The sequence below is a fragment of the Chionomys nivalis genome, chromosome 4 (assembly GCF_950005125.1).
Source record: "Chionomys nivalis chromosome 4, mChiNiv1.1, whole genome shotgun sequence".
Taxonomy (NCBI): Eukaryota; Metazoa; Chordata; class Mammalia; order Rodentia; family Cricetidae; genus Chionomys; species Chionomys nivalis.
Window position 1 is genome coordinate 119,520,633 of NC_080089.1, and position 20,880 is coordinate 119,541,512.

Below are 20,880 nucleotides of genomic sequence, written 5' to 3' on the forward strand. Positions count from 1 at the left end.
GTGCTAGAGCATCCATACACACACACACACACACACACACACACACGCAATTAATTTAAAACAAAATAATAAAAGAAAAATTCAGCAGCAATAATTGAAACCAGAACTATAAAGCAAATAGTATCAAAAGGTTGAGAGAAAATAACTGTTAACCTAAAAAACTCTACTCTGGGGACACGTTCTTTAAGAAATAGCGCCCAGGACTGGAGAAGTGGCTCAGTGGTTAAGAGCACTCACTGGCTTCTCTTTCAAAAGACCTGGGCTCAATTCCCAGTACCCATAGTAGCTTACACACGTTTGTAACTATGGTTCCAGAGATCTGACACCCTTTTCTGACTTCTGTGGGTACTGGGTAGGCACACGGTGCATGTATATACATGTAGAGCAAATACATACAAAATAAAATAATTTTTAAAAAGATCACGATAATATATTGTTGGGCAGTGGTGGCACATGCCTTTAATCCTAGCACTTGGGAGGCAGAGGCAGGGCAGGTGAATCTCTGAGTTTGAGGCCAATTTGGTCTACAGAGTGAGTTCCAGGAAAGCCAAGGCTACAGAGAGAGACCCTGTGTTCAAAAACAAACAAACAAACAAAAAAGGAAGAGAGAGAACTAAAGAGAGGAAGAAAGAAAGGAATGAAGGGGGCCAAACACATGGATGCAAAATCTAACAAAGTTTACTGTTCTTAATACTTGCCCTGCAAAGCATGGTGGCACACACCTTTAATCCCAGCACTCAGGAGGCAGAAGCAGGCGGATCTCTGTGAGTTCAAGACCAGCCTGGTCTACAAAGCTAGTTCCAGGACAGCTAGGACTGTTACACAGAGAAATCCTGTCTTGAGCCACCACCACTCCTCCAAAAAACAAACAAAAATAAACTTGCCTTATAGGGCGATTTTTTTTTTTTTTTGAGACAGTGTTTCTCTGTGTAGCTTTGGAGCCTGTCCTGGAGTTTACTCTATAGACCAGGCTGTCCTCGAACTCACAGAGATTCAGAGATTCACCTGTTTCTGCCTCCCAAGTGCTAGGATTAAAGGCATGCACCACCACCGCCTGGCATAGAACAATACTATTAAATAAGATTTATTTAGCTGTGTGTATGTGTCCTTGTGCATGTTTGTGTGACATATGTGTGCAGGTGGTCTCACTCCGAGACTCCTGGAAGCAGGGTCACTATTTTTGAATTGAGGTCGAAGTAAGAGCCAGCGGCTGGTTGCTTTGCTTTTCTGACCTTCAGGTTGAATCCCAATTTCTCTCTCTGAGTTTTTATTAATCATGCTTCACAGGTGACCACAAGACCAGAAGAAAACATCATATTTTCTGGAGGTGACTCTGAACAGCTTGACAATGTGAGCATTGGGAACCAAACTCAGGTCTCTTGGAAGAACACCACGCTTTTGCAACTGCTGAACCATCTCTTCAGTCCCACAGAAAGGTATTTTAAAGTTAACTCCTCTCAAAGACAATTGGAATGCAAGAAAAAGGATAGGACAAATAAAATTGAGTGTGTGTGTGCACACACACGAGCACACACCTTGTCTATCCTTGGGGCTAGGAATTGAACTCAGGGCCTTGTGCATCCTGAGGATGCAGCATTTGGCAAGTCACGAGTCTAAAACGCCTGAACTGCATAACAATCATATCTAATATAGAAGGGTGGAGCCAGGTCTGGCAAACACCTGTCATCTCAGGAGGCAGAGTGGGAGACCAGGATGTTAATATCATTCCTCTGTCTTTATAAAAGCAAACCCAGGGAAGTTAAGAGTCTAAAATTTTTACCTGTTTGAAATGGAAGTAAAGATACTCTCTAATGTTAAGCCATGTTACGTTAAACATTAATGAGAGATTTCAGGAAGAAGACATAGAAGTTCAAATTTCAAACAGTAGAGGATATGGTAGAAAGGAAAGAAAGAAGAAAGAGAGAATGGAAGGAACAGGGGAAAGAAAGTCAGTTAAAAAAAAAACAATAATTATAACATTCTTGGGCAGAGAGTTAATTTCAAAATTAAGCGAGGAAAACCTAAGTGCCAGAATCCAAAGAAGGGAACTGAATGTCATGCCAAAGCTCAGAATGGGAGTCAGAGGTGTCCAAGTGGGATCTAGATCTTGAAGCCTGCTGTGCTAGGGTCTTGGTGTCTGAGCTGGGCTGAACAACTGTGCTGGTTAGTTTTGTGCCAACGACACAGGCTAGAGTTATCTGAAAGGTGGGGACCTCCATTGAGAAAATGCCTCCTGAAGGTGCAGGGCATTTTCTTAATTAGTGATGGTGGAGGTGGGGCAGCCTATTGTGGGTGGTGCCATCCCTGGCCTGGCGGTCCTGGGTTCTATAAGAAAGCAGGCTGAACACATCATGGAGAACAAGACATAAGCAGCACCCCTTCATGGTCTCTGCATCAGCTCCTGCCTCCAGGATTCTACCTTGTTTGAGTTTCTTCTTTCAGTGATGAACAGCAATATGGGAGTATAAGGGAAATAAAGCCTTCCCTCCCCCACTTGCTTTGGGTCTGGTATTTCATCAAAGCAATTATAACACTAACTAGAAAAACAACAGGAAGAAAGTGTTGTGTCGTCCCATGAACTGAGAAAACGCCCCAAAAAACAAAATACCCAAACCAACCAACTATTCCCCAACCTCACCGATGAGCCAGTGCCATGGAACTGCTATCCTAGTCTTGAAAGTATTCTTTAGAAGCAATTAGCAAAAGTCTTTATAGTAAATCTCAGAACTAGTCAGTGTGTTCGTCTAACATCTTGAATTTCACTGTCCTCAAAGTACAGAAAAATAATTGTACTTGAGACTTCAGTAAAAACAATCATAATAGTGTAACAGCAATAGAAACAGACTAAAATACAAATATTAAAAAGAAATGTACAAAATTCTATATACGGGTATTAGAATAGTTTATACAGGAAACAGAAGAAATCTGTTCTTGTATGAATTGATTAGGGAATTCATCAAGATTTCTAGGTACAAATTAACATATAAAAATTTTTGTTTCTTTTGCAGTCAACATAAACAATGATAGAAATAAGGAGACACTATTTACAATAGCAATGTAACAGAAGATATGCCAAGATATCCATGAAGGAAATCAGCTGGCAGAACTAGGTGAATGAGAGAAATGTGTTGCCAAATCAAAATCCAATCCCAAAGAACTGAAGATGGAGGAATAGAGACAACACTCTCTGTATCCCCACAAAGTTTAAAGAAAATCCTGATCTACAACTGAAGAGTATAAGGTGTCAAGAGAAGGCCACAGTCAACAACAGAAAGTAAGAAAATATAAAAATATTTAAAGTTAGATTTACAAAAGAAATGACAGGCTCTAACTCTGAGGACTAGAATAGCAGGGAAAGAGGTGGGAAGTCTTGCTCTGGGGCCACAAATAGAAAAGACATGAATGGAGGTTATAGATATGAACCGCAACAACAAGACCTAAACAAGCAGAAAACCTTAGGGTAGATTTGCGTTGCTTTATGAGGTAGCTATGTGGTTTGCCACTGGCTGAGCCTGGAGACAATGAATGGAACCATTCCTTGAAGAGAGCCCACTGGCTGAAGAACAGAAAACTCAGAACCATTAAATCCCTAAACCCCAGGGATCCCACCTCCTCCACCAAGGCGGCAAGCAGTGACCCTGACAATTACAAAGAACCCAGGACTGGACTGAAGCTGACCAGACTCAGAGGGAAACATACTCAGGTACAACTGTGGGTCGTGGGCAGAAAATCAGCTGGCATTCTGGTGGGAGAGCACCCAGCAGGAAAGATAAATGTGTGTGTCTCCATTTCCCAGAGCCTAGAACACTGAAAGCCACACATAGAAAATGTGATCCCACAGCAAACCAGAGAGCGGGCATATAGCTAGCAGTGGTACTGACCGTGGCAGCCTCCTGGGAAGACAATCTGGTCTCACCTGTTTTGAGATATAAAATCTCTTCCTCCTCACACACACCTGAGAGTCAGCTACAACCACAGTTTAGGATTTAGGGGAAAAAAATCACATTCATCCCAGAAGGAAGATGGATTTGCTGGTGACATATTTTTTTTTTAAAATTATGTCTATCCATGTTTATCTACATGTATGAATTTATGCACACTAAGTGTGTGCCTGGGTCGAGGTCAGATCCCTTGGAACTGGAGTTATGGACGGTTGTGAACTGCCATGTGGGTGCTACAAAATGAACCTGGGTCTTCTGAAAGAATAGCAAGTATTCTTAGCCACTCCTGACACAATATGCTTTATTTTGTTTTATTTCTTTAAAGTCTTACTTTTGTGTTTCACTATTGGTTTTGTTTTGGCCTTTATTTTGCTTGAACAGCTTTTTATAAGTTTTTTTTTCTTTCTGCATGTTATAGTATTTCCTCTATCTATTACTCCTCACAACTGCAACACATACTTTCCCTCTAAAGTCTACCAGAAAGAAGAGGTAAAGAGAAGAGGGGGAGTAGAGAGTGTGTGAATAAGAGTAAGGAGCCATGATACAAATGTATTAAAATGTCATAATGAAATCTGTTTTTATACGTTAACTATAAAAAATACCATTACTTAGAGTTGAAAGTGAAAAACATGAAATTCAAAAGATATTCATTCTCCCAAAATTACAACTTAAAATCAACGTATTAATAAACATCCCCTAATGGAATTTTCTCTCTGATGAGATTTGCTAGCTGACAAGGGGAAGTAACAACTAGTTTAGCACTTGCAAGACCCTGGGTTTGGACCCCAGCGCTGCAAAAGTAGACTCATTAATTAACAAAGTCCATCAGTGTCATAGATAAATGTATAAACAAACAAACAAACAAACAAAGATGTATGCTTTTAAGGCAAAACATAGAAAAATACCCAAATGGTTATTGGCAGGGAATGAGGAAAATAGCTGAAGTATATTTTTTGTGATGAAATAAATACAGCACTTAAAATGAGTGGATGAAGTTCCATGTGTATTAAAATGTACAGATCTCAATAAAATTCTCGAATGGGAAACTTTATCTTCCAGGAATACTTATTCCTACATACAACTGATAACAAAACAGTATTTTTTATTTAAGTCTTCCCCACTACTCTGTGAATGTGTGTGGGGTTTCCTAAATATTTTCTTCCTGCTATTGACTGTTCTATCATTACACAGAAGGTTCCTTCTTTGGTATAATCTACTTGTTTTTACTTCTGTTGTCAGTATTTTTTGGGCCTTATCCCAAAGCATCCTTACACAAACCAGTGTCTTCAAGTGTTTTCCCTGTTTCCACTTAGACTTTCCATAGTTTTGAAGTTATGTACAGCTTGAGAGATGGGGGTCTAGCACCAGTAACTGATACAATAGTCCCTTCTTGAATGTGTTCTCTTGGCATCTTTGGCAGAAATCACGTGGTTTTCTGTGTTCCCCATTTTAATGTTCTACTTGTCTCTTTGCCTTTTCTCATGCTGATACCAGACACTTCATAGACTGCCTTAAAATCAGGTATTAATATGCTTTAATTTTATTCTTTTTACTCAGTTGCTTTGGCTATTCTGGGCCTTTTATAGTTTCATGTAGATTTTAGGATTTTTTTTTTCAGTTTCTATAAATAATATTTCTGGTAAGGATTGCATTGAATCTGTAAACTGCCTTGGGTACTATGGGCACTTAAATAATAATTCTTCTGTGGTGGTTTGAATGATAACGGCCCCTATAGGCTCTTATGCTTGAATCCTTGGTTCACAGTTGTTGGAACTGTTTTGGAAGGATTAGGAGGTATGGCCCTGTTGAAGGGAGTATGTCACTGAGGGAGCTCAGGCGAGACCACTCTCTCTCTTGCTCTTTTTTCCCATCCCTCAGCCTCCTCTTTCTTTTTCCTTCCCCCCTTACCTTCTCTCTCTCTGCCTCCTGGCTGTGGATCAGATATAAGCTCTTAACGGCTACTCCAGTGCCCTGCCTGCCTACCCGCGGCCCTGCCTCCTGCCATGACGGTCATGGACTCACTCTTGGAACTCTAAGCAAACCTTCAATTGAACACTCTCTTTGATAAGTTGCTTTGGTCATAGTGTCTCTTCACAGCAACAGAAAATTAACTAAGACATCTTCTATTCCGTGATCACACAGTATCTTTCCTATCCTGAACAGCTTTCATTAGCATTTCACATTTTCATTGTCAATATCTCTCACCTCCTTAATTCTAGTTATTTAGAGTTCAAACAACTTAATAGCAAAGAGTCCAGTTTAGAAATGGACAAGTAAATGGCCTACATAGACATTTCTTTTAAAAAGACACAAGGGGGCTGCAGAGATGGCTCAGTGGTTAAGAGCACCTGCTACTCATGCAGCGAACCTGGGTTCAGTTCTCAGCACCCACATGACAAATCACAACCACTGGTAACAGCCCTCTTTTTACCTCTGTGAGTACCAGATACATGTGGATTATACAGATATACGTGCAAGCAAAATATTTATACATGTCAAATAAAATAAATATATCATTTTTTTTTGAGACAAGGTTTCACTGTAGCTTTGGTGACCATCCTGGAACTAGCTCTTGTAGACCAGGCTGGCCGCAAACTCACAGAGATCCACCTGCCTTTGCCTCCTGAGTGTTGGCATTAAAAGTGCATGCCATCGCCTGGCCATCTAAAATTTTTTTGAACAGATACAAGTAGCCAGCAAATATATGAACAAAAAGTTAGCATTATTAATCTTTGATGAGGTACAAATAAAATCACAATTAGTTATTATTGCAAAGGAACTTAATAAAAACATTGTGTCAAGGATATAGCGGCACTCTCGACTTTATTGCAAAAAGATGCAGGATATAAATACTATTTAACCATTGTATTCCAGATCATTAGGAACTGTGTGGAGAGAGGCAGTCCCCACCCTTCCCAGGCCTCTTACCGTGTTCAGCTCTGATTCCAAGCTGCAGTTTCTAATTTGTGGGAACACGTCATTGTACTTGCTTGGGTAGGTAGATGCCAGGTAGTCCTTCACCTCCTCCAGGTTGTTGGCTGTCAGAAAGCCATCTTCAAGGTCAAAAGAATTGGTCAGCAGCAGAATCACCCTGCAGAGCAGACCATCATCTTGATTTTTATGACTAAGGAGATACTGGTCCTAACACCTGGGAGGACTGTGGGCAGCCTCTTCCCTCTTCCTTCCTGCCCAATGAGGAAAGTTGGTAGGAAGAACAACTCTGGATGCCTGAGCAGAGAAGAGTACAGAAGCTACCTCCAGACAGGATATTTAACACCTGGGTAAGTGGCTTCTGATGAGACTGGGTGGGATGCTCAAGGTATTCAATACTTCATAGCCAGATTATTAACCATTGTTGGTGACAGTCCCTGAATGTGGCTAATACCATGGAGGAACTGCTTGGAAATAAATTTAGAATCGCTTAAATATTTTTACTTATTTTCAGACAGGGTCCCACTATGCAACCTTGGCTGTCCTGAAATTTGTTATGTAGACCAGGTTAGTCTCAAACTTAGAAATTCATTTGCCTCTGTCTCCAGAATAGCTAGGTTAAAGGCATGCACCACTACATTTGGCTTAGAATTCTTTTTCTTTTAATTTAAATTTTTTAATTCTTTTTTGTATTTTTTTATTTTTATTGAGCTCTACATTTTTCTCTGCTCTCCTCCCTGCCTCTCCCCTCCCCCTTCAGCCCTTCCCCCAAGGTCCCCATGCTCCCAATTTACTCAGGAGATCTTGTCTTTTTCTACTTCCCATGTAGATTAGATCTATGTAAGTCTCTCTTAGTATCCTCATTGTTGTCTAAATTCTCTGGGATTATGATTTGTAGTCTGGTTTTATTTGCTTTATGTTTAAAAACCACTTATGAGTGAGTACATGTTTTAATTGTCTTTCTGTGTCTGGGTTACTTCACTCAAAATAATGTTTTCTAGCTCCATCCATTTGCCTGCAAAATTAAAGATGTCATATTTTTTTCTCCTGTGTAGTACTCCATTGTGTAAATGTACCACATTTTCCTTATCCATTCTTTGGGTGAGAGGCATTTAGGTTGTTTCCAGGTTCTGGCTATGACAAACAATGCTGCTATGAACATAGTTGAGCATATATCCTTGTGGCATGATTGAGCATCCTTTGGATATATACCCAAAAGTGGTATTACTGGGTCTTGAGGAAGGTTGTTTCCTAATTTTCTGATAAATCGCCACACTGACATTCAAAGGTGTTGAACCAGCTTGCATTCCCACCAGCAATGCAGAAGTGTTCCCTTTACCCACAACCTCTCCAGCGTAAGTTGTCATCAGTGGTTTTTATCTTGGCCATCCTTACAGGTGTAAGATGGAATCTCAGAGTTCTTTTAATTTGCATTTTTCTGATGACTAAGGATGTTGAACATTTCCTTAAGTGTCTTTCAGCCATTTTAGATTCCTCTGTTGAGAGTTCTCTGTTTGGGTCTGTATTCTATTTTTTTTTAATTCATTTTACATACCAATCACTTTCCTCCCACCTTCCAACCACAGTTCCCCCTCCCTCCCTTCCTCCCATTCCCCTCACCTACCTCCTCATCCCCCATCTACTCCTAAAAGAGGGTAAGGCCTCCTATGGGGAGTTAACTATGGCTTAGAATTCTTAAACTTAATTTTATATCACTGTGCAAATTAAATTATTTGCATGTATACTGAGTTCCATTATAGTCCTTACTTAGAGATGGCTACTCTTATAAGTAACCACTCTACTGGACATATTAGCATCTGAAAGATGCTCCTCGGTTTGGAGGGATTGTAAAGACAGTAAACTGTAGTCTCTGGGACTTGGCTAGAGAGGTGTTGGTTACACTTGAGATGGGGAATAGGACCTAAGACATTGACAATTTTTTTCCTAAATGCTTCTTTCTGCTAAGTGCAATGACTACTTTAAACTGCCTATTCCCTGCAAGGCAGGCTTTAACTTTTTGGACCCCCAGTTTCTAGTGCAGTAATTATGAAGTTGAGAAAAGAATTGAACTTCACACTGTAGACCTCAACACTGGTGTCTTTAGTCTACCCCATTGACTTCTGGGAACCCAGTCCTTCCCAGTCACCCTTCCAGCTCAGAACTTTGGAGCCTTGGCCTAAGGTTCTGAGAGACAACTTAGACTCACTTGTTTAAGCAGTTTTCATAGTTGAAGGTGGCCTTGAAGCCATAGATGGAGAAGGTGACAATGCTGGCAAATATGGAGGTGGAGCTGTTGATGATGGACACAATGATGGCATGCTTCTGGCAGTTGGTGGAGGGTTCGTTGTAGCTGGCAAAAGCAATCAGGCTGCCAAACCCCAAGCCCAGTGAGAAGAAGATCTGCGTGGCTGCATTGATCCAGGCCTTGGGGTTGGCTAGCTGTTCCATCTAGAAGGCCAGTAGGGATAGGGCTGAGGAATCCTAGGCTCTAATCCCAAACTCTCCCTCCCAAAGGACGGAGGCTCAGAGATGGTGAGGAAATTACTTCTAACACACAGGCGGTCAGTGTGGCTTGTGGCTAGAGTCCGTCTCTGTCCAAGACTATCTCTAGTGTATTCCCTGGCAGGTAAACTACTCAGCAGTCTTTCTCTCATGCCATCTATGGCACCCTACCCATGGAGAGTACCATTGAATATTGTCTAGTCTAATAGTCCAACACATGGAACCTCTCAGTCACTAGCCAGGCACTGCACTGGTCTTAACACACAGAAATTTTGGCGATGTGACCTGGATATGGAGTCAAGTCTGAGTTGACTCCGGCACTGACTCTTATGGCTTTTGCAACAAGGATATACATTTTGATAGGTGCTACAGTCATCTGATTCTAGCCACAAGATTTGTTAAGCAAAGAGTGTGTCTTACTCCAAATACAATAGCATTCCCACTGAAGAACACCGGTGAAGGTGATTGGAAAGAAAAAGTTAAAGAGGGGCAACCTAGAGGGAAAGGGTCTATGGAAGGTAAGGGAGATGACTGGTGGTGCCCAACGTGGGATCCAAACCCATGACCCTGAGATTAAAAGTCTCATGCTCTACCTGCTGAGCTAGCTGGGTACTGGGAACCAACAAGCAGCCTCCCACTACAGACTGGAGTGATGCCTGGCTCAGTGGACAGCACATACAGGGCTTTGGGTGAGAACCGAAGCAGGAAGACCAGAAGAAAGGCACAAGCACTAGTCATCGAGGCAGTGAGGGCAGCAGGAGGGGATGGACAGAGGATTTAAAGTCAAGAATGTACAGGACTTGGGATGACCTGTCTAAGGGGGAAGTTTGGGTCCCCAGGATATCCGTAGCCTTTGGCTCAGTCTTGGGCTCACACCAGACCTGCTGATTACAGATATTACCCCCTTTCTCTTTCTTCCCAGGCATCCCAGAAATAGACAGTCCCCTTCCCTTGCAGCCCATACCTTAGGTGTGAACATGTACATCAGGCCATTGGTGGCTCCATGGAGTGTGAGGCCACGGATCAGGTAGATAATAAGTACACAGTAAGGCATTGATGCAGTGAAGTAGACCACCTGTTGGTATCCAGGAACAGAATAAGACTGCTGGAGAGGTAGGAATGGCAGGATAGATAACCATCCCCATAAACATCTTACTTCTTTGGTGTTTGGCTGCATCCACAGCTGCTGAAGAGCTGCAGGTGGCGCTAATCCTGAGTAGGACCCAGGGTCTGTGGTCTGGGAAAGGCAGTGTGGGACTTGGCTGCCCATATCTGTTGCCACCATAAAATTTCTTCTTTAATGGATTAGGAGGCAACAGGTTCCCAGTTTCTTCTTTCCATACTCTTCCAACCCCTCTGTCTCTAAAATAGGACTGATGGAGCCCACACAACGTATCAGTCTCTCTGTTCAGTATTTGAGCCAAATTTGGCTCTGAGCTTTCTGAAGTCCAAAGAAGGACGACCAATCACTTACAAGATCTGTGTTTTCTCTAACAGAGAAATCAGTTCAGTGGCTTGGGACAGAGCCTGCTTTTGAGGATGGGATCTGAGAGGAGCCTGGCTAGGCATGCCCATAGATAGGAAGCAGTGTATGAAAGAAAGTACCCACAACAAATGCAACAGATAGTACTGATGGGATTTTGTGTATTCTTCATAAAAAGTCTAACTCTTTGGTTAAGCCAGTCTTCTTTCCCTATTGACATGCATCATAATTTAAGGATGTGCTCTTGGTTGCTTTAGTAGGGACATTTTGGACTCAGTGTCACCCTAACTTCTGAAAAGCCTCAAAGTAAGGACTTCCAGGTGCATGTCTGCCTAGCCTGGGTGGGAAATTTTGGGTAAATCCCTTACTACGTATGCATCCCTGATACATGGGTACAACAAACAAAAAATTGGCAAGGTTGTTTTTGTTTCATCAATCCTCTAGGTTGGATCCACCTCTAAGAAACATAGTTAGTGACCCATGTCTTGATATGCTTGAATTATGCTCAGTCTTCCATTTCCTCCTTGGCACGACACCATATTTTATTCATTTCTAAGACTGTCAGAGGAACACCGAGCAGAATGTGGGATATGTGTTTATCATGGCTTCTTATACATTCAAGGAACTAATAAGCATACCCAAGTATCTAATATTTCAAAGCAGCAGAGGTGAAGATAGATAAGAGCACTTTGAGAAGTGATGTGAGAGAAATTCAGAGACATGGAGAAAAGCTGATCCAGGTCCATAACACTGGGTGCTTAGAGGACACTCAGGGCAAGCTCTGGAATTTTCCATAGACCGTGTTCCTTACAGGTTTTCTGGAGTTCCCATAGAATGACTCCCTTCTTTCTCTTGTGGAAAAGATGGCTGGACATCAAGCTTAACCTATCATGAGAAGTAAGTTCTGGCCGATAAGTAAATATTCATGGCAGAATAAAAGAGATTTTAACAGAAAAGGAAAAGGCAGTCTTTATACATGGAACTACTGGGGTATTTCTGTCAGGGAAGGGGGTCATAGGATCAGCAGAGAAAATAGGTGGTGAGGATCGCTATGGTATCATGTCCCGGCCCTCCCTAATTTCACAATTATAAGAGGCATGGAGACAAAAGACTGCTTTAATACTCGCCCCTAGATCTTCTGGATCATGCTTGGTCTAGGTTGGAGCAGAGCAGATGCTAGAGGGTCTGAGCTTAATTGAGTAAGAGCACCCTGATTCTTCTGCTCGGTTGTGAGACAAAGTGCTTGGGGCTAAGATGATTACTGCTTTGGGGACTTAGAAGCCAATGTAAAATGTCATACCAGGCACAGCACTGGGATTGCTGTGCAGCATCTTGATGACATAGGTTGTTCTAAGCCTGATGCCTCATGGAAAAAAAAAACCATGTCAGAGCTGGAGAAAAAAGCTCATGTGATCAGGAGAGTGAGATCTAAGGGCAAGTGATTAAGTCACAAATGACAGAGAGAACATTCATGGGGCACGTCACCAATAGGATGGGAAGTCCTTGGAGTAAATCTGGGCTCTGTCCTGACTCTGCTGTCCCCTACTGTGGTCTTGGGAAGAGTGTCATCATGTATCTACTCTGAGGCACTGTTGAAAGAATAAGATACTGCGGGAATGTGGTCTTCTGTGAATTTGCTTTGTAGAATAGCTGAGTATGAAGAATTTATTCCAGTTTGAGACAGGTGCAGGTGAGGGAAATACAGCCGATATATCATCCCTAGAAGGAGGAAACCTGGGCATCCAACAGGAAGATAGGGCTTAGGCAGATAAAAGGCCTAAGCCAGGATTGTGGCACGTCTGTAGTTTACAATCCTAACACTCAGAAGGCTGAGTCAGGAGGATCACTGAGTTTGAGCTATACGGTGAGTTTCAGGCCAGCATGAACTACATAAGGAGACACTTTAGAAATAAAAGGCAAAACCCCAAATCACACAACAACAAAAGAAAACAAACCAGGGAAGAATCCAACAGTTTGGGGTGTCATTGAGTCCCTGAAATCACTTTGAAATGAGACCCCAAATACAAGCACACAATAGTTATTTCTGCTGGCTCATCTCTCCATATTGAGGTTCTTCCCCAGAATAATAATCTGGCATTTGAAGGGGAAGGACTGAATTGTCAGATGTTTTAAGATCTCCAAGAAATGCCCTAGTGTAGCTGAGTTTGAGAGCTAGCTGGGGCATCTCATTTCAGATGTCACAACTTTAACCACCTCACTGTCAGCTAGTAGAGGAACGTGCCAATGACACCATCCATACCTTCTAATCCAGTGAGCCTCTACTTCTGGACCGCAAGAGACAGCCCCTGGTGTTGATCAAGGCCAGGGCTGAGGAGCTACTCATCCACTCACCCAGACGCAGCATCATCTCACTCCCCAGCCCACCTTGCCAGTTGACTCGGTGCCTCTCAGGATGCACAGATACACCATCAGCCAGGCCAGGGTGAGGCACAGTGCTGGCTCCCACTGCACTCCTCCGTTCTCCTGGATGGATGGCGAAATGTTGAGTGTCTTCCTGTACCAGAAGTACTGAGTTGACGAAGCCTTTTCACACTCCTCGTCATAGCCTGTGCGGTTACCATTCAGTGGGCAGACAGACCACGGCAGGGGATCCTTTGGAATGAAGCAAGAATCGATGGAGAGGTAATGGGGAGGCTAAGGACTAGGGAGGGTGATTGACAGCAGGCTTTGTACTTTGTCCTGTACATATGGGCTAGCCTGGCTTGCTTCAGGCAAGAGTACAGTGGAACAGAGGCTTCTAGACCTAGACTTTCCAGATCCTTGTAGTTACCATTTGGCTCTCCTCAAAATCAGATGTAGGGCTAGAGAGATGGCTCACTAGTTACGAGTACTGGCTGTTCTTCCAGAGGACCCAGATTAGAGCCCCAGCACCCATATGATGGCTCACAACCATCTGTAACTCTAGTTTTAGGGGATTTGACACCTTTTCCTGGCCTCTACACACATAAAATAAATAAGATAAAACTTAAACAAAAACATCAAACTGGGAAGGTACTTGAATTAGAATTGTGGAATGGCAAGGTCATTTGGATGGAGAGGCCACAGGAGGGAGACATTTGTAACTGATGAAAATCAGTAGTAGGTCCCAGCCAAGAAACAGAAGCCCTCACAAGCTCAATTGCCTTGCCTAGCCGAAAGAGCACTTAGTTCATTCTCTGGACCCTCTGCTGAGGATGCTCCAGCTCACTCTGTTTCACGTATGTGACTGCAAACCTGGGGCTACCTTGGCTATACTCAGAATCTTTTGCTTGAGATGAATTGGACATCAGGTTTTTGAATGTAGCATGCCAATGTACATGCTACATGAAGAAGCTCTGGGGCATGTACAAACTGGTTCAATGGAACAATTGAGAAAATTTCAGTTCTCTCCTCCCTTCATCTGCATCAGAAGGTAAAGATAAGGTTCCTACATTTGCTTGGTTAAAGGGACCTGCTGCGAACAGCCCCTACTCCCACCCCATGAAGTAGAATCCTGAAGAGTAGATTGAAGCTTGTGGGGTTGGACAAAAGCTCTCATGTGGTGTGTATGATCATGCGAATGTAGATCTATATGTTTCAGGGGCATGCCTGGCCCACAGAAGTGGATGTGAAGGTTGACTGTGTCATTATCTCGTGACCTTGGAAGAGGGTTTAATACAGGGTTGGGGTCAGTCCACCAACCTGTGGAATGCATGGATACTAAAATGGTACTTTCTAGGTCCTTCTCCTCTCTTTCCACTTGGAAAGAGGCTGATATGGAGGCAGCTGGTAGAAGAGGAGTGGAGGCCGTGGGATTAGAGACTCCGAGAGTGCAAAGGCTGAAGGTGGGGGAACAGATCACGAGTGTTGGACAGGAAGATTTCTATCTTTGCATAAAGACCAGCTCTCCTCAGTGTGGAATTATGGTTCTTCTATTTATTTTCAACAATGCCTAGACCCTTTCAGAATATCAGCAACATGAATTTGGATAATGCAGTTTAAAATGTTTGCCATTGAAAACAGCTCCTATCGTGTTAGAGTAGCATTGTTCCTGCTAGGTGATTTTTGGGGTCTTCAGGGTCAGCCTAGAGCTAGAAGATGGAAGGACAAGTGACAATGACAGGGGGAAGAGGGGGACACAGGACAGGAGGAGAAATAATAATCTCAGTCCTGTCAGAATAGTGACATCATCACCATAAGTCCTCACCACAGACTTTCTCCTGAGTCTGTCATGAGCTGGTTTGTAATGTTTTCAGGACACTTCCCGTAGATATTCCAGTGGGTGCTGTGGACCCTGCTCCTCAGAAACGTACATACACAGACAGCTGCACAACATGGCTTACAGTGTGCAAGTAGTGGATCCAGATCCAGATTCTGATGTCCCCGCTTGGTTTGAGATGTGTGTCTTCCCTCACCCTCTCCCCTCACTGTGAATGTTCCCACAGGCTGGTGTTCTCATCCTCCGTCACTTGGTGAGTGACCCTGCATCCTCTACCCTTTCTGCTTCTGCTCTGGCCAGAGTTTGGCTCACCTGGAAGGAGTGGAAGAGGTACCAGAAGCCCCAGGCATTGATGACGTTGTAGTACATGGAGAGGAAGAAGGAGACCACCACACTAGCAACACCTGTAAGCAAGTGGAGGGTCATGATGAAGATCAGATGTATCTGATTTAACAGTGGCACTTGAGTGACAGAACTATGGTGACATCCCCAAACAGGAACACTTTTCCTTCAGGTTCTTATTAGACCTGATATCATACCTATGACTTCTTCCTAGGGGTTATTCTTCCTTAACCACTCATCACCTGAGGCGGGAGACTAATGATAGTTTTTTGACAGCTAAGTGTCAAGTCCTGGGCTCAGTATTTTGTGTGCCATTGGTTCTCACAACAGTATTGTCTTTTCAAAGAGCAAACTGAAGCTCAGAGCTAGCTCAAACTACCCAGTAGAGCTATGGAGAAGTGCCAACCACATGCCTGATATGATACTTGCTACTTTTGGAGGTTGAATCACTGGAGCCAACCCTATCTATGTGTCAGCAGTGAGATATGAAGCAGATAGACAACCCCTACCTCCAACCTGGTATGACCTATGAGGGTCCTACAGTAGCACTGTGTAAAAGGGAGAGTTTGCCTCTCAAGTGGACTCACACAGCCAACCTTTGTCATCCCACACATAATCAAGAGATATAAGTTGTTAACCTTGGGTGTGGTGGACTATACCAGTATCAATATCATCAAATAGCAGCTCTCTACACCTCACTGGGAATTCTTGCCAGTATCTGGGTGTCAGTGCTCAAGGGGCCAGGCAGCCTCCCTTGTCTTTCCAATGTGCAGTGCTGCCTCAGCACTCTGTGATGGCCTTTAGAGCTCATCACAGGGAGCAGGCAGTTTGAAGATGACTCTTAACTTCCCATGACACATGTCTTCTAAAGCTGCCTGATATCTTATCAAATTGACCCTTTTTCATTCCTGAGCTTTCCTATCTGCTTCCCTTTCTGGGACATGAAAGTGCACAGAACGTTTATGGCCACTGATGGCCCTGAACTCTGGGCTTTCACAAAACAGGAGAATCACATCCTGGCACTGGGAGATAATGACTGAAGGTCACTCTGGAAGGGCGCAGTGGGCCACACCTGGCATGCATAGATGCCTTGGCTTCCGCATACAGGCATCACCACGGTGCCCCAAAGCCCCTAAGTGGTGTGGTAAAGATGAACAAGCTCACGCAGTCATGCCAGTAAGCAGGGGACAGCTGTGTACATTCCCAGGCGGTAGGGGCAGGGACTGAATGAATGCTTCTCTGCCGGGCAGCCAAGTCCAGTCATTCACAGACTCTCAAGCTGAGGCCCTGAGTAGAGATGCCCCAAGGTGGGAGTTTCCCTTAGGGGTGGGGTTCCATATGAGGGTCAGAATCCAGGGCCCTCCCCACCCAAGTTCAATGGTAGCCCTCCCTGGGCTGTCAATTCACCCAACCACAGGTCCTCCTCATGGACAGCAACCTGCACACCTGTCATGCCCAGGAACACACAAATCTCTGTCAGAGGAACTGAAAAGGATGCCACATACCGACACCACTGAGGTAGGGGCTGATCGTCCTCCAGGCACCGATGCTGCCCTGCCGCATGCGCTGCCCCACAGCCAGCTCCAGGTACAAGAGTGGCATCCCCTCCACGATGAGCATGATGATGTAGGGGACCAGGAAACTCCCTGTGAGAGGCCAGAGCTGAGCATCAGGTCAGGTGAGAGATGGAATTTACCCTGTCGTCCCTCTGTGCAACCGTGTTTCTATCACCCAGCCTTTCCCCCATCCATCGCCCTCAGACCTTTCCACTGAGACTCCACACTCCTGCCTGTGTGTCTTCCTCCTTCCACACATCCATCTTCTACAGTTCCTCTTACCATACATCAGTCCACCTGTCTATCTGACCATCCTTTGATTCATTCATCTATCCATCTTCCTTTTCTTCCTTCTTTACCTCTGTCTGTCCACTCAAAAATCTATTTATCTATTTCAAGTGAAGGATATGTTCCCACAAGCTGTTTGGAGTAATAGTCCAAACCTCAGAGGTTATAAAATAATCTCTTTTTTTTTTCCCACAGTGTCAAACAGTAACCACAGCAGGCCTAGTGAGTCCCATGGTCAGCTTGTATCTGTGATTGAGCCTACTTACTTGACTGTTAGGGATCAGGTGGAAATCCAAGGCCTGGTGCCAAGTGGGAATGGGAACATTTTTAGCACTGCCCAGCAATCATTTGCATCTCTGTCCCAACCCCCAATTACACAGTTCAGAGAGATGAGCTCTGTAATCTTTTGACAAGGACTAAAACAATTGAAAATTCATGAACAGATAAATCATATGTAATTCATATTACTAATTTTATATAAAACTATGAGAATAGATCAAATACCTGTATTTACTATCTAGAGCTTAAAACTTAAAAAAAGCAACAGGGAAAATCTTTAAAACTTCATGTTAGACAAAGATGTTTTAGATACAAAAGCACCATCTATGGAAGAAAATGTTGATAAATTGAAATACATTACATTTTCTCCCATGAACAGCACTTAACAGAACCAAAAGAATAACTGAAGACTTGGAGAAAAAAAAATATAAAACATGTACCTGAGAAAGTATGATAGGAGGCATTTATAGAGGAATCTCAAAACCCACGGACATCCCATAAGTAACACATCTCGAAATCTCAAAACCCACGGACAACCCATAAGTAACACATCTCAGTGCACTGTGTTGCATCTTGGAATACATTAGATTGTGATAAAGAATGGGAGTGCACTGGCTCTTTAGGTCACTAAATTTCTGGAGGAAACCCCATGCAGAGCGCACTGCTGGCTTTGAGTGAGCCCTTACTGAAGACAAGTGCAGCAGACAGGAAGAGCAAGAAAGGGAAAATGTAAGATGTGAAATCAATTTTTATAACACTTCTGTGAGTGCAACAATCTATCCTCAAGGTCAAAACCCTAATGACCTAGCCACTTTTGAAATACCCTATTTCTAAACATTGTTGAGTGGGGACCAAGTTTCTAAGGAATGAACAGAACAGTATCTGTAAGTGGTAAATAGTCTCATCAAAAGATATTTAAAACTGGAACTCATTAGGAAAGTGTACATTTATACAATAAGAGATAAGACAGATATGCTGTATCTTAATCTAAAACGTATTTCACAATTGGTTTGAAAATAAGTCTCCTAACCAACTCTTTTCTTTAATTTAAAATTCTAATGTACAAGGAGACCTTGACCTCAGAGGGAAGACTCTAGAAAGGAGCATACTTGGTGAATTAAATATAGTCACTATTCTTCAGTGCTTCTCGTACAGAAAGGGGAGGTCTCTCCCTCACTCTATGAGTCTAGGCTGGCCTTGGAAAGAGCTTTGTCCATTAGACTGAAAAGAGCGTGTGTATTTCAGAGGCTTGCAGCTTTTAATCCTTATGAGTATGGCCCCTGGATATCATATACGGAGTCCTTCCCGGCTCTCGAGGGCGAGGTGCTACATGATGGAGAATTGTGGGCCCCTAGCTCAAGCACTGGGTGTATAGGGTCTTAACCACACGAGCAGGGCCAGATGGAGCTGTTGAGCAACTGTTTAGGGAATCCACAGAGCTGTATGAAGTGATTGTTGCTGTAAATAGTTACTTTTCTGTTGGAGGAGGCCGCTTGTTGGTTCCTGGCCACTCAGCCCCAAAATAATCACACAGAAACTGTATTAATTAAATCACTTCTTGGCCCATTAGCTCTAGATTCTTATTGGCAAACTCTCACATATTAATTTAACCCATTTCTAATAATCTGTGCATCACCACGAGGTTGTGGCCTACAAGAAAAGTTTCAGCACATCTGTTTCCAGTGGCAGATCCATGGCTTCTCTCTGATTCTGCCCTTCTTTCTCCTAGCATTCAGCCTAGCTTTCCCTGCCTACCTAAACTTCTACCTTGCTATAGGTCCAAAGCAGTTTCTTTATCAATGGTATTCAATCATGCAGAGGGAAATCCCACATCAATTTTCCCATCTTAGTTCTTCCACTTCGGTTCCATAAAAGCAAGATCTCTGACAGACTTCCCAAAGCAGTTAACAAAACCAGGGTATTTACTGTACAGAGTTATTGAAATTTTACCAGTTTCTCAGAGTAGGATCCAGCATACAGTCAGATCTTCAGATCTGGTCTTAAAGTCTCCTCAGGTGGCGGCTTCTTCTTCTTCTTCTTCTTCTTCTTCTTCTTCTTCTTCTTCTTCTTCTTCTTCTTCTTCTTCTTCTTCTTCTTCTTCTTCTTCTATTTGATACTTTAGAAGTTTACTGGCAAGTTGTTTTGCGGAATGTCTCTCATTTGAGATTCTGGCAGAAACACTAAAGTGACCTGGTGTCCTCCTTCAGAGGTACACGATGCCCCTTTGCCCCTTCTTGGCAATGTTGACTTTGTTCATGTGGCTTAGGTAGTGTCTGCTAGAATTTTCTGCTGAAACTTAACTCTTTCCATTGAAACAATAAAGAAATTTTAATGGGATACTTTTTCTTTGCTTTTGTTTTAGAACATGGCCTCATTCTATGACTTAGGCTGGCAGTCTTGCTGTCTCAGCCTCCCAAATGCTGCATTATAGGCCTGATTTGGAGAATTCGATTCTCAGTCTACTGTGTGGTCGATTTACATGAACCAAAAATTCTTACCTAATTGTTGCATTAGCTGTGTTTTATAATTTTTCTGCCCTATCATGTTCAAGTGGTTTGTCATGCACAACAGATAACTAGCACATATATGAGCATTTTTTTTAGCATCCCTGCTACCATTATGTCTATATTAGCTTGGGTGGGTCGAACACTTAGATGAAGGATGACTGGGAGGAAGTGGCATGGTTCTTATCCAAGTTCCCTGGAATCTGCCAATACATCTCTACCAACACTGTATCATGGACCATTACATCTCCACACTGGTCCCATCTCTGGCTCCCATTTTCAGGTGTCTCCCTGGTTTTGTGATACTCTGCCTATTTTACACCTCAGTCTCTTACCTGGTCAAACCCTCTTTTCTTGCTCTTTACACCTGAGACAAATTTTCCACTCCCTCTTTGATCTCCAAGGACTTCTTTCCCTCTGTGGCCACGGTTCTCTGCCTTAGGAGGCCTTAACACCTTCTCTTTTTTCTCCCCCTTTCCATTTTCTGCACACATTTGGCATCTTTAGAAGCTTTCCTCTCTTCCTTCTACTCTGTATGACTTACTTTTTGAGTAATGAGCTATGTGGAAATACAGTAACTACAATTTTCTCCTGGTATCTGTCTCCTTGCCATTGAGGAAGCTTTTGCCTTTACTCATCTCTGCATGGTACTGGGCAAAGCTGGAGCCCAGGAAGTACTTGGTTACTCCCTGTAGGTTAGTATCTTCCAGGTCTTACTGGACTTTTTATGAATACCGTTTTTTTTTTTCCACTTCTTCAAATACTAAGGTGGTCTCATAGTTCCTGCTCTTGAGGCAATTGTCCATGTACTATTTACAGCTATGCTACTCCTAGACTTCCAAGCCACCCACTGAGG

The 20,880-nt window shown here is 43.1% G+C and overlaps 1 protein-coding gene and 1 non-coding gene across 2 annotated transcripts in view; both read right to left on the reverse strand.

The window, feature by feature from the left end:
• Window positions 1–20,880, reverse strand: part of LOC130872888 (sodium- and chloride-dependent transporter XTRP3A) — a 38,975-nt gene that overhangs the window by 8,493 nt on the left and 9,602 nt on the right. The window contains exons 2-7 of the mRNA XM_057767243.1: window positions 16,903–17,043; window positions 15,368–15,459; window positions 13,243–13,470; window positions 10,339–10,449; window positions 9,079–9,320; window positions 6,870–7,032 (exon numbers count right to left, since the gene is read on the reverse strand). Coding sequence (XP_057623226.1) covers window positions 6,870–7,032; window positions 9,079–9,320; window positions 10,339–10,449; window positions 13,243–13,470; window positions 15,368–15,459; window positions 16,903–17,043 — 977 coding nt within the window. The remainder of the gene's footprint in view (window positions 1–6,869; window positions 7,033–9,078; window positions 9,321–10,338; window positions 10,450–13,242; window positions 13,471–15,367; window positions 15,460–16,902; window positions 17,044–20,880) is intronic.
• On the reverse strand, window positions 9,913–9,985 carry Trnak-uuu (transfer RNA lysine (anticodon UUU)). Its single transcript has one exon. It is a non-coding gene; the product is annotated as a tRNA-Lys (tRNA).